Source organism: Tremella mesenterica, assembly GCF_000271645.1.
Source record: "Tremella mesenterica DSM 1558 unplaced genomic scaffold TREMEscaffold_2, whole genome shotgun sequence".
Taxonomy (NCBI): domain Eukaryota; kingdom Fungi; phylum Basidiomycota; class Tremellomycetes; order Tremellales; family Tremellaceae; genus Tremella; species Tremella mesenterica.
Window position 1 is genome coordinate 1,331,485 of NW_006711226.1, and position 12,215 is coordinate 1,343,699.

General features: G+C 46.7%; 4 protein-coding genes across 4 annotated transcripts; 2 read left to right on the forward strand and 2 right to left on the reverse strand.

The window, feature by feature from the left end:
• Positions 1-214: 214 nt before the first annotated feature.
• Positions 215-4,469, forward strand: TREMEDRAFT_60281 (uncharacterized protein; the record flags this gene model as incomplete). Its single annotated transcript, XM_007002705.1, has 4 exons — positions 215-1,981; positions 2,122-2,322; positions 2,371-2,580; positions 2,625-4,469. The coding sequence occupies 4 exons, from the start codon at positions 215-217 to the stop codon at positions 4,467-4,469; spliced, it is 4,023 nt and encodes a 1,340-aa protein (XP_007002767.1).
• Positions 4,470-5,049: 580 nt separating this feature from the next.
• TREMEDRAFT_60282 (uncharacterized protein) lies at positions 5,050-6,593 on the reverse strand (the record flags this gene model as incomplete). The annotated part of the gene is made up of 4 exons (XM_007002706.1): positions 5,050-6,045; positions 6,184-6,317; positions 6,415-6,455; positions 6,523-6,593. 4 exons carry the CDS (start codon positions 6,591-6,593, stop codon positions 5,050-5,052), a joined length of 1,242 nt encoding a protein of 413 aa, XP_007002768.1.
• A 197-nt stretch (positions 6,594-6,790) lies between these two features.
• TREMEDRAFT_73277 (UDP-glucose dehydrogenase) lies at positions 6,791-9,615 on the reverse strand. Its single transcript, XM_007003059.1, has 16 exons — positions 9,427-9,615; positions 9,257-9,274; positions 9,140-9,161; positions 9,070-9,081; positions 8,601-8,768; positions 8,457-8,528; positions 8,318-8,410; positions 8,198-8,265; positions 7,828-8,156; positions 7,676-7,783; positions 7,576-7,631; positions 7,474-7,532; positions 7,320-7,431; positions 7,244-7,269; positions 7,051-7,198; positions 6,791-7,004 (listed from the first exon to the last, which is right to left on the reverse strand). The coding sequence occupies exons 1-16, from the start codon at positions 9,458-9,460 to the stop codon at positions 6,923-6,925; spliced, it is 1,407 nt and encodes a 468-aa protein (XP_007003121.1). The 5' UTR covers positions 9,461-9,615; the 3' UTR covers positions 6,791-6,922.
• Positions 9,616-10,193: 578 nt separating this feature from the next.
• Positions 10,194-12,192, forward strand: TREMEDRAFT_67721 (uncharacterized protein; the record flags this gene model as incomplete). Its single annotated transcript, XM_007002938.1, has 7 exons — positions 10,194-10,307; positions 10,610-10,706; positions 10,810-10,912; positions 11,013-11,025; positions 11,288-11,372; positions 11,601-11,734; positions 12,184-12,192. The coding sequence occupies 7 exons, from the start codon at positions 10,194-10,196 to the stop codon at positions 12,190-12,192; spliced, it is 555 nt and encodes a 184-aa protein (XP_007003000.1).
• Positions 12,193-12,215: the final 23 nt, after the last annotated feature.

The window sequence follows — 12,215 nt, forward strand, 5'->3', positions numbered from 1 at the left end:
CGAGAGGGCAGGGCTGTGACATCTCCAAACATACACTGATGGTACGTCCTCCGTTGCACCCCTTATGAACCTTTGACCGTTCTTACGTTGATGTATAGATCACCTTCTGGCAGTCTTTGATGTAGATTGTTTCTTCGTCTTCATTGTCAGTATTTGTTCTCTCCTTTTCTCATTTGGAGTTTCTTGAAACACAATCGGATCGTCACAGGTCATCATGCTCGCTTCTCCCCCACCATCCACCACCAAAGCCGACAAGACTACCCCTTCGCCACCGACAAAGTCTTTCGGCTCTCCATCACCTCTTCAACGAGGCCGTAGAAGTTCCGATTCCCCCCGTCTTAGAAGATTGGCACCAGCACCTCTCCGCATACCTCCCACACCTCCACCGTCACTCTCGAAACTACGCCATGTACGTCGAGAACCTGCGCCACCCCTCCCGCCTCTCACTCATCTTGGCTCTGCACCTCTTCGAACTGGACCAAAGAGGACTGGATCATCCCTCCGACCCAAAATAGAGGTTCCAGGACATGTGTTCACTTTCAAACCACTCGAGGATGATATCGAGAAAGAAATACAATCACTCCAATCGAGTGACAATGTCGCGAATCTGGAGCCAAATGCTTTCACCACTCCGGAAACCAATAAGAATCCAGAAGAATTTCCAGACGACAAGGTCGAGGTGTACGACTTTCAACCTCTTGAAGTCATCCCTGAGTTCGATGTGCCGTCTTCGCCGCTTGAAGCCAAAAATACCAATCTGTCATTATCGACCATTGGCCCAAAAGGTGCCGATAACAGCAACACACTCTCCTCTTCCCGCGCCGTTGATGACTCCAAGCAATATCCCTCTTCTGATCGTTTCGATGACGATCATCAAAACTCTTCCTTGCACCCTATCGATAAAATGTCTCCATGCCCTAAGCCGGCTGATTCATCGCTTGTGACAGGTGAATCAAATTGCTGCCCACATGCTGCCGGAGTTACAATGGAGGTGGAAATCGACATCTCAACCGCACACGCCAATCTTGGAGATCCCCTCGATATGTTATCCAGGAGTGGAGACGCCCTCCTTCCCCCGGAAGAATTCATGGCGCGTCATTCAATACCTCGTCCTGTGCTCGTCCAATTCCGAGACGTATTTGCTTTCTCCGAAGATGGTCAGCCTGTCGACACTGTTCCACCTGAGTCTCAACCGACGGCACTTACAGCCGACCTTCTCAGTGTCCGGGAGAACTTCGATGGGCCTAGTGATGTCTCTCGATTCGGAGGAACGTTTGGACCCGTCCAAATGAGCGAGTCACTCCGTAAAAGGTCGCATTCCAAAGGAAGCAGGGCCAGCATCGATTCGAAGATTTCCGATGCCGGGACTGAATGGACCTATTCTTTGTCTGCGTACGATCGCGACGAGTTGATACATGAACGTATGTTGTCTGATGATCGACCAGAGGTACCCAGAGTTCCCTCACAACATCTCAAAGAGTCCACACTTGACACTGTCTCTGGGGGTGTTTCTCGTACTGGTAGGTACGAACACGCTGCCAAATCTGCCCCTCTTCCACCCAACGAGGAGGACGTCCCAACCTTCACTGGACTAAGTGCACCTAATCGAAAACATGAACCTCCTCTAACCGCCCCACTTGATAAAAGCTTCGGTATAGGTCTAGGTCTTTCACATATGCGCAAACGGTCTTCGGGAATTGAAAAGGCTCTTGCGACAGCGAGAAGCGAAAGCTTGTATCCCCCATCGACTGCATCGCAGACTTCTTCAGGACAAGTGACACCTTCGTTGTATTCGATAGACCCACTCGACACGAGCTATTCGATGTCTTCCTCTGGATCTGGCTCAGGAGGTGTGCCACTGGCAAGGAATCTGGGCAGCCTCAGAGGTCGGAGTATCACGCATAGCTCGTCGTCTTCGAGATCTCAGGTCGCGGATTCTCTCCCTGCGTCGCCAGTTTCGTCAATACCGAGTATCCCAGAGGTGAGGATTGAGGGCAAGAAACGATCACCATCTCAAGCGGACTTGGCTCTGGCAGCCGTTGATAAGAATATGTCGATGGAACTGACTATTACTCAGGCAAGTTTTTGGTCATATCCGTAGCGCTCGGCTAACCAGGACAGGGAGAGCAAACCTGGCCACTCAAATTCAGATTCTTGAGGTCATGGAAACCAACGCATTTTCAGAATCTTGAAGAGTTGGATAAACAAAGAGCGATCTTGTATCAAGACCCACCGCCTCCTACTCAGCAGTTCAAAGAAACCGGAGCGTGGGAGTTTGGTCAGAATCCACGGAAGCGTGATAGATGGCGAGTCAAAGCGAGTGTAAGTCTCATATGGGTTGGGGATTTGAAGCATTGTTGACATAAACAGACTGTTGATGATCCGCCGGTGTTGAAGAAGATATCATCTGATAATCCTACCGTGGCCGACATCATGTCGAAAGAGGGTAATTTGCATGGTCGAGAACAAGGAATTTACGTGTTACGAGGTACGGAGAAGAATGGTGTGGAGTGGCAATTTGTCTATATGACAGCTCGTTATGCAGACCCTGAAACGGGTGAAGAGCTTAAACGTGAAAGGGTGAGTTCGACTTTGTTTCCTGGTCGACAAGACTGAGTGATCAGATGTTCACTCCTATTTCATTACATATTTCTCCCAACATCATCGACTGTCCCCCTCTGACACGCAAATCCGCTTGGGCGTTTGGAAAGTCTAGACGACTCGATGCTATCATGCTCCCACCTTACCGTACTGGTAAACCCCCACCTCGATCCCCCTGTCAACTCACAGAAGCCGTCATGCATGCTGCGGATCAAGCTGGTCAAGACGCCGCAATCGAGGACGAAGTCTATTTTGGAACCATGATGGACAAGAGTAAAATGCCTACGGACGTTCCTATGTCAGCAACGAGTGAAGCTATGCAAATGGCTTCGGGTTGGCCTCGACATGGAGATTCTCAATCCCCACATCCCACATTGAAATTCGCCATAACCAGTGTGGATAAAGAAGGATCAATATTTACGATCAAAAATAGAGGTAGATCCAATACTACTTCCACTTGGGCAGGAAGAGATCCATCACCTTCTGAATCTTCTTCAGTCAAAGAAGGAGGTTTGAAATTGATAACGAAAAAGTCTTTAAGTTCTTTGAAACAAATGTTCAGTCAAAAGAATACAACGGACGATTCAGAATCTGAAAGTGTGCCACCTTTACCTACTCCAAGTTCTACAACTTCATCAACATGGCACAGTTCTAATGGATCTGTCATTTCCACCTTTTCTGATCCGACTTCAAAAGGACCAAGGAGAGCTAGAGCAATGACTAGGACCGATGGATCTTTACATAATTCAGGTTCGAATAGTGCAAAATTACCAATTCGTGATCCACATCCATTCGCTACTCATATGATCCCATTACCACTACCAACTGCTCCTCTTCCCAACATGTCTGGAATGGTTCCAGGGGGTGGATCTGATCAACATCATCAACAACAACAATCACATCCTTCTGGGATTTCTGGGGTTTTGAGGAATATAGATCCTAATCGACCTGCTTCTACTTTGGGACATAGAGAATTGTCGAAAACATCTACGAAAAGTACTAGTAGTTTAAGATCTTTGAAAACGAATATGATCATTCGTCCAGATAGTCAACCTGGTCCTCATTCTCAGTCGAATTCAACATTATCACAATCACATCCTCCTACTCAATTACCTTCTCAGATATTATCTTCGGAAAGAGCACATCATGCTAGATGCGCAAGTAATCGTAGTATAACCTCCCGACCTCCATCTTCATTAGGAATAGGACAACCATCCTCTATGACATATGAACAAACAAGATTTTCAAGTAATATCAGTACAACATCTTCATCCACCACTTCCAATTCCACTTCCAACTCCAATTCTCAAATTTCAGATCATTCGAGAAATTCAAGTAATAACAGTACTGGTATGACAAATAATAAAAACCGACTTGGTCTTTCACGTCTTAGATCATCAACAAGACCAAATTCAACTTCTTCGATATCTTCTCAACCTACAACATGTATCCCTACACCTCCAACAAGTTGTACATCTATTCAATTCCCTAATAATCTTCAACAAACGAATGTTGATATTTCTCAATCTCATGGATCACGTAAATTCTGTCCTAATACACCGAAAACCATCAATATCAACGAAACGGTCAGATCACCTTCACCAACAAGTACAGTAACCCCAGGTCAAGTATTACTCACTCCTACTCCTATACGATTACAAGGAAGGGAATTTATACTCGCTCCTAGTTCTATAGAAAGGGCTTTGAATAGTGGAATGGGAGAAAGATTAGAAGTTCCTGATCAAGAAGAATTACATGCTATGGTAGTTACAGGTGGATTAACACCTGCACCTAGACGTCCGGTATATAGGAGAAGACCTAGTACCGCGGATCCGATCTTACAAAGGAGTCCAAAACGGGGAGAGTGAATCGAAATTTCTAAAATTCGATTTCACAACCAAGTCCAGGGTATGGGAATTGACCCATGCGTGATTGTAATTGCGGTGGTTTAGACCTGTGCGTTTGTTCTGGTAGATATGTACAAAGGAGGGGGAGGGGAAGACGACCGTTGTTGTTGTGCTTATGTTTGGTGTGCTTATGTTGGAGAGAGTTATATCACACTCTTTGTTTCTTATCATGTAGTATTGTACAAGTGGAAAATGAATATATGTTGTATGAGTCTTAACGAGTAGTGATGGCATGACATATGACGATACATGGATGATATTTACATGGTCTAATTTGATGGTTGATGTTTGATACATGGTCTAGTCGGTCTTCATTCCTTCGTTCCCTTTCACTGTGAAAATTAGTATTCAACACTCAATTATCCTATCACAACATATCCTACTCTTCGAACAGGTGAAATAGTTGAACGTAGGGCGTCGGTCGGTTATGTCGACCAGACAAGTTTCTTCGACCAGGACAGTCTCGATGTACGATGTAAAGTGATTACGGAAGAAATGTCAAGAACCCACCATTATCATAACCATATTCCATATTCAAACCTCACCTCTTACTGGTCCGTTTTCGTTTTCCTCTCTTACTACCTTCTATCATCGCATCGTCCTCTTTCTTCTCATCTTGCCCAATCTCCACACTATCTTGTTGAGTTAACGTCGAAGCTCTACGAGAATTCCTAGTGGAAACACTTCTCCTTCCTCTGATTCCGTTCCTTCTTCCCCTTGATCCGCCGTCTTGGTTACCTGTCACTGTTCCTATATCTATATCTGGGTGAATTGCTTCCACACTCGTTTCTCGTCTGAGACTTGAACCTCTGGCTCGTTTACAATTAGAAGAAGTGGGTTGATCGTCTTCTTCCTTCACATCTTCTCCATCCTTTTCATTGTCCAGCTTGTCATCAATCACCTCCTTCTCTTTCCCATGACCTTTCCCTTTCCCTCTTCTCCCTTCATTCTTCTTCTTGTCCTCCGGCACGACCCCTACCAGCTGAGTGACATGCAATCCCCAATCTAAATCCATATCCTTCTCCTCAGCTCGAGGATAAATCATCCCCCTCCATACTTCCATTTCCTCCTCTTCCCATTCATATTCCCTCAAATTGACCCATATCCCATCTATCAACTCTTCACCCAATGCTGTACCTCCGTGTTTCAGAGGAGAATAAAGACATGGTAATTGAAACGTATTGAAATGGACAGAATTGATGATTTCCGCTGAAAGAGATTTTCTTTTTTCGTCAATTTGTCCATTCTGACGTTGTTGCCCTTTGATTCGTCTTCTCTTCTGGAGAGGATGTTCGGTAGGTTTTACAAGGTGGTCTTTGGAAGAAGAAAGGGAAGGTGATGGGGAAGGAGAAGGAGAAGGAGAAGGAGAAGGAGAAGAAAGAGGTGATTCAGATCGAGTAGAACTAGGATGCGCAGCTGATTCGCAATTGGAAGTCGAATTTGGAGTGGGGAAAATTTGAGGTTTCGTTATCGGTCGTTTACGTGGAAGAGGAGATAGAGAGTGAGGTGTATTAGGTATAGATGGAGTCGGGGAGCACTACGTGTGTCAGTATTCACAATCTCTTCAGAGACGGAGCATGCACCTTTGAGCAAGGGAAAGGAGAAGAGAAAGAGAGAAAGAGAAAAAGAGGATAGAGGATAAAGAGAAAGAGGAGCGAAGTAGGCTCAAACTCACATTCTCATCCAGAATATCAAGGTTGTATAACTCACCCAGACGTTCCCAAATGAAAGATACCTCTGTCCATACCCCAGTGCGACGATGAATCTCCGATTGAAGTTGGATCATTGCGAAGTGTTTTGTCTTACCGACTATGAGTCAATTGACGTTGTACAAAGAAGTACCGAAGCAGTAGTCCAGTGATCAGGAGAATTAGAAGGATGAGAGAAGGGAAGGTACCCCACGTACCAGGTCTTACAATTGACAAACTTCTCAGCAGGGCCATCTCCCTGTATGATCAGCTTACTACCACCGAGTAGCTCGAGTGAACCAGAAGAAGAGCCCAAGGCAACTCACATCTCCAACTCGCTCACTGCACTCGCACCCGATGTCGACGCCACTTCTCTACTACTAGACGCCACTGACATGACTCGTGATATGAGGGCGACTTAGTCATGAGCTTGTCGTTTCTCTCTAGCATTCAGACGCCGGAGTGGGAGAGGGATGCAGAGTCAGTAGAAACTGGCAGGTGGAGGCGGAATGTGATCGGGAATGTGCCTGAAGTGACCGCCACACGTCATTTCAAACACGAGTCGACGTTTCTACTCCACGCAACTCGTACAGTGCGACCAAGGAATGCTTTGCATGAATCTCTCTCTATCGTCCCTCTCTCAATGAATAAGCGCATAATCAATCAATACCATAATATTTCTTGTCGTTGTCAAGAAAAGAGACAGAGCACCTTCAATAGCTGAGCTTAGACACGGTCACCCGTACCAATCGTCACCACGCTGAACCCAATCTTCTGCAGCGCCTTGCGATCCAACATCAAACGACCGCTATGCCGTCAGCTCTGGTCCGAGCCATTCAATGCGTCACACTCACTCAAACACGAACGCTGGTCGGGGACAATTGGCGTAAATCTTGGCCCAGTCCAGAGTCTTGAATTCGTCCCACTCGGTGCAGATTACAATCGCCTCGGCGTTGTGGCAAGCCTCGAGAGCAGACTCGCAAATGGTCATGTGAGGCTTGACTAAAGTGTCAGAGCGAGTATTGACGTGACAGTGAAACTACTCACTGGGCTCGGCGGGGATGGCACCGTAGCTGCATCGACGTCAGCGCATGGCAAAGAGGGCATGAACGAATCGACTCACTCCGTCAGGTCGAGCCAGATCTGAGACTCAGTCACCTGCGGGTCGTACACAGTGATACGAGCTTTTTCCGACAAAAAGTGATTGGCAATGGTAATGGCGGGAGATTCGCGGGCTGTCTATCAGCATACAATCATCCATCATAGCTTCGACTCACTGTCGCCAGTGTCCTTCTTGAACGCCCATCCGAGAATGGCGATCTTCTTACCAGTGATGCTGCGTGTAAGCTTGGATCATATCCAAAGCCGACAAGACCCACGTATTGAAGAGAGTGTCAACGACCTTGCGAGCAAAACGGCTCTTCTGGTGCTCGTTCTGTGGTCGTCAGCACAAGCCCCGGCTGAGAAGGTCACACTTACCATCTCGACGACAGCCCGCCAGTATCTGGCGACTTCGGGAAGATGAAGTGACTCCGAGAGGTACACCAAGTTGAGAATATCCTTCTGGAAGCAGGATCCTCCAAAGCCCTGGGCATCAGATTTGTTTCAGAGACCGCGAGAAAATGACTCACTACCGACGCTTTCAAGAATTTGGAACCCATACGCGAATCTTTACCGACGGCATAGGCGACTTCGTCAATGTTCGCACCCGTAGCCTCGCAGATGGCCGAGAGGGCGTTAACCGAGGAGATACGCTGGGCAAGCATGGCGTTGGCAGCGAGCTTGGACAGCTCAGAGGACCACAAGCCCACGGTGAGAATTCGCTCGCGTGGAACCCAGTTGGAGTAGACCGACATGAGTGCCTCACAGGCATCGAGACCTGATTGTGTCTGGAGAGACCCGATGAGTACACGGTCGGGAGCGAAGAGATCGGCGATGGCAGTTCCCTCAGCTAAGAATTCTGCCTGGTCAGCATGGCTGGGAGCATGGGGATACACTCACCGGGATTGGAAAGAATGTCGAAGGTGCAACCAGGTTTCGAGTTGGCTTCAAGGATAGTGCGCATAGATCTTTGCTGATGAGCTCTAAGGACACGTACATATATGCCTGAAGTTGACCCACTCTGCAGTGCGGCAGGGCACAGTGGATTTCTCCACGACGATCTTAGAAGAATTGGAGACTTCAGCGATACGACGGGTGGCGAGCTGGAGGTAGCTGTCCGTTAGACCGAGCTGTACGCCAATGCCGAGGCAATACTCACTTCAAATCGGCAGCGAATCCCGCACCGATACCAGTCTTCTTGGTGGGGGTGTTGACCGATACGAAGATGAGACTACAGTGTCAGCCTAGGACTCGGCGTAGATCGTATCTCAAACGTATTGGAGACATGGGACGCATGACTTACTCAGCCTCTGCAATGGCTTTGTCCACGTCGGTGCTGAAGAAGAGGTTCTTTCCTCTGGCAGCCTTGACGACGTCATCGAGACCAGGTTCGTAAATGGGTAAGTTGTCCGAGTTCCAAGCATCGATACGAGCCTGATTAAGATCGACGATAGTGACCTGAATGTTGGGACTAGAGGTGAGTACGATGATCTATGGCTTGGCACTGGCACGAGGTGAGACATGACGCCCAATTACACGTTTCTGGGGACATATTGATGCGTACTCCAGCGAGAAGCACAGATGCTTGATAGCACGCAGACAGCTGATAGAGATGTGTATGATATGGGTGCTTGATAGGGACAGACGCTCGGGGAGCTGTGATTGTGTAGTGAACATGTACCAGGTACGACAAAAAGAAGGCGAAAGGATGGGCAGGTGGAATGTGGGGTGGAATGCATAGGGATTCATTACCGCGTGTACGAGTGACTCACCACTTGAGCGCACTGTGATGGGTCAGCTCGTTCATGGCATAGCAAATATGCTCAAGAGAATTGGACTCACATTACAGCACAGGTAGGGCCGCCTGTGAGAAGATTTTGTCAGCTCTAGGTCAATATCACAGGCCGGATGAGAGCCGCCTCAGTCGAGAAGGCAGTGAAAAGAGGAGTCAGGACGTACCGACGTAACCAGCGCCGACTGTGTCATGTCAGCTTTTGTTATATTCGAGATGAAGAGAGTACAGCGGGACATTGAGCGGCAAAGAGCAAAGACGAGGCCGACGAGGGAAGAGGAAGAAGATGGTGGGAGATAGGGTGCGGGGCGCATATGACAAGAAGGAAAGAACATACTGCAGCAAATCTTCTTGACGGTGATAGGTGCCATGATGTATGTCTAAATATGTATGTCTAGTGGGTGAAAGTATGTAGAGGAAGTATAAAGATAAGGTATAAGTAGCCGAGGTGAAGAGGAAGAGTAGGTAGGTTTAGAAGAATGGAGAGACAGTTTGTGTGAGAACGAGATGGTGGGGTGAGGTGGATATCTAAGGTAAGCTTGAGGTGAGCTTCCAAGCCGCGGCATCATCAAAGGTTGTGGCATTAGCGGCTAGTGGCGGTTCATCGCGTCGTAATCCCTGAAACTTTGAGGGATCTTAAAAGGAACGTTGAAAGGGATTATCAAGGATCCGAACCGAATTCATCCCACTTTCGGTTTTCAAGCCACGTGGTACATTTCTCGATCTCTTTTTCTCTCTCCCTCTCTTCCTCGAAACCACGATCGATCATATTCTACTTCATACAGTACAAATGGCAAGTCGTTGAACATTTCTTCAAGCCCTTTCATCTCATTACTTACCGCAAGAGGATAACAAATTCAGAGCTCGGTGTACCGGGCAATCACAGTCACCGAGGAGCCGAATAAACAGGTCTAGACTCATAGGTGACGACGAAAGGAAGGGCTATAAAATTCCATTCGCGCCTATCAAAGGAAATTTGAACATCGTAACAGGCGTGCGAAAAACCCCATTATGACGTCGTCAGCATCACGCCTACCGATGGTGACAAGCGACCTCAAGACCAATATTAACAGCGGTTACTTCAACTTACGACTACCTTTCACCATGCCCAGTTCATTGCATAGGTTTGTCAGATATTACAATCGTAACTTCGATAAACGACCTATACCAACGTTAATCGTCACCAATGGGATATTAAGCACTGTGGCGGATGTTCTTGTGAGTGCGAATCGAGCTGAAGGTGTGGTTGCTGAAATGCAGGCTCAAGCGGCGGGGATGGTGGTTTGTCTTTTCTTCCTCTTCTTCCTATCCGCTCACCCTTTCTTAGCCCCCTCGAGCCCGATTTGACCAGAGCCTGTTGCTCATACTCATGCTCTATGGGATGAGAATGAGTATGGTGGGAAAATGAACACGTGTGGGGCAAAGCTCCCAAGGACCTAGCTATGAGCACTCAGTTTGAAAGAGAATGCGCCGGGAGGTTCAATTCGAGGCAGGAAGTGAGTGGACAATGCTCATCTTAGACCGCAAAACCTCCACCTGGAACACCCGGACCGAGTTATGATTTCGAACGTACATTACGATTCAGCGTGTATGGAATGGCCATGGGTCCTATCATCGGTGAGTGTTCCTCGTCTCATTCTCATTTAACTATCCTCCTGCTTTTCCGCCCAACTGACATTTCAAGCTATATCTGAACTTATAGATCAGCTGACATATATAGGAAGATGGTTGAGGTTGTTAGAGAGACAATTACCAGTCAGACAAGGGACGAAAGGGAATGGATTACAATTTGCCAAAAGAGTATTTGCCGATCAGGCCATCATGTAGGTTCAACCACTTCCTCCATGTCGTCTCTCCACGTTTGTGCGAAACGTTCAACTATGGATGTGCTATAGATATCGAACAGCAATGCTGATCTTCTAGGGCACCTATAGGGGTATGTCTCCAACTCTCTATCTAACCCAATATATCCATCGTTATCCCGCCCTACTGGCATCCCTTATCATCTCACTTGACCCTCGTTATATCCTTTCACTCCCCGTTGGAGCTATCGAACCGCCTTACGAATCACATTCAATCGGCGAAGATATTTTCCTCCGTGTCCAGAGACGGACTGCGAAAGCAACCAATGAGTCCAGGGAGTAGGAAGTAGGATACCAAAACACTTGAATATAGAGTAAAAGTCACTGATATCTTAGTTGATTCTATTCGTAGGATCTATGGGTCTAATGGAAGGTCGTGATCTTACAGGAGTGGGAGACAAGTTTCAAGAAATGTATTGGCGTGAGTTGTTTCTTTTTCAACATCCTCAAAATCAACCAAGTTCCGTCCATCTCTCACCCCTTGACGGAACTCCATGATCCTGTGAGAACCAACCCTTGATCATTTGATCCACTTGCACCTATCTTCTTCAATCCGATATCCTCTTCTCAAACTCGCTTCATGAAATATATGAGATGTTCAAATTTCACCGTAAACATTGAGAGGTGGAGACGAGTAGCTGATTCATAGCCGCTTTAATGGCAAATTGGAAAGTATGGCCTTTACTTCAAACCATCAATTTCACAGCTGTACCATTACCTTATCGTGTCCCATTTCAATCCACTTGTGGAATAGCTTGGACTTTGTATCTATCATTATTGAACGCTTCAAAAGGAGGTGAATCTTAAACCTTGTAATTTTATATATCACTTTATTCACAAGACGACAAACTTTATGCATTTTTTCCACGTATCATCATCTTTCTTTCTCGTATTTCGATTATAATATGAGTCTTATATAAATCGTTTGAAAATTTCTCTTTAACATAGCATTAACATCGTAATAGTTCATCAAAAAATTCTATAAACTTGTCATTTCCGGGATGATCAAAATGTCTCTTCTTCCTCATTGAGGAGAGGGACATTCTCAGCATTATGATCATGATGTTGATTTTCGTTCGAATAGTCAACATTGTGATGGATATCTTCCCCCGGGATTTGTCTTGTTGTTTCTTTATTTACCGCTTGAGCACTGGGGGTAATCAGGTCGGAGGAGGAAGGCTCATGCGATGATGGGACATGTTCCATGGCAGGAGTGGGAGCAGGGACAGTAGGTAAAGTAGGATTTATAGACCTATTTTCTAAT

Coding starts and splice junctions, on each gene's coding strand:
- TREMEDRAFT_73277 (XM_007003059.1), bottom strand. CDS start 9,460: ATGGCACCTATCACCGTCAAGAAGATTTGCTGCA. Junction 8,411..8,456: donor GGATTCGCTGCCGATTTGAA/GTGAGTATTGCC, acceptor TCTAACGGACAG/CTACCTCCAGCTCGCCACCC. Junction 7,005..7,050: donor CGACCAGCGTTCGTGTTTGA/GTGAGTGTGACG, acceptor CTGACGGCATAG/CGGTCGTTTGATGTTGGATC.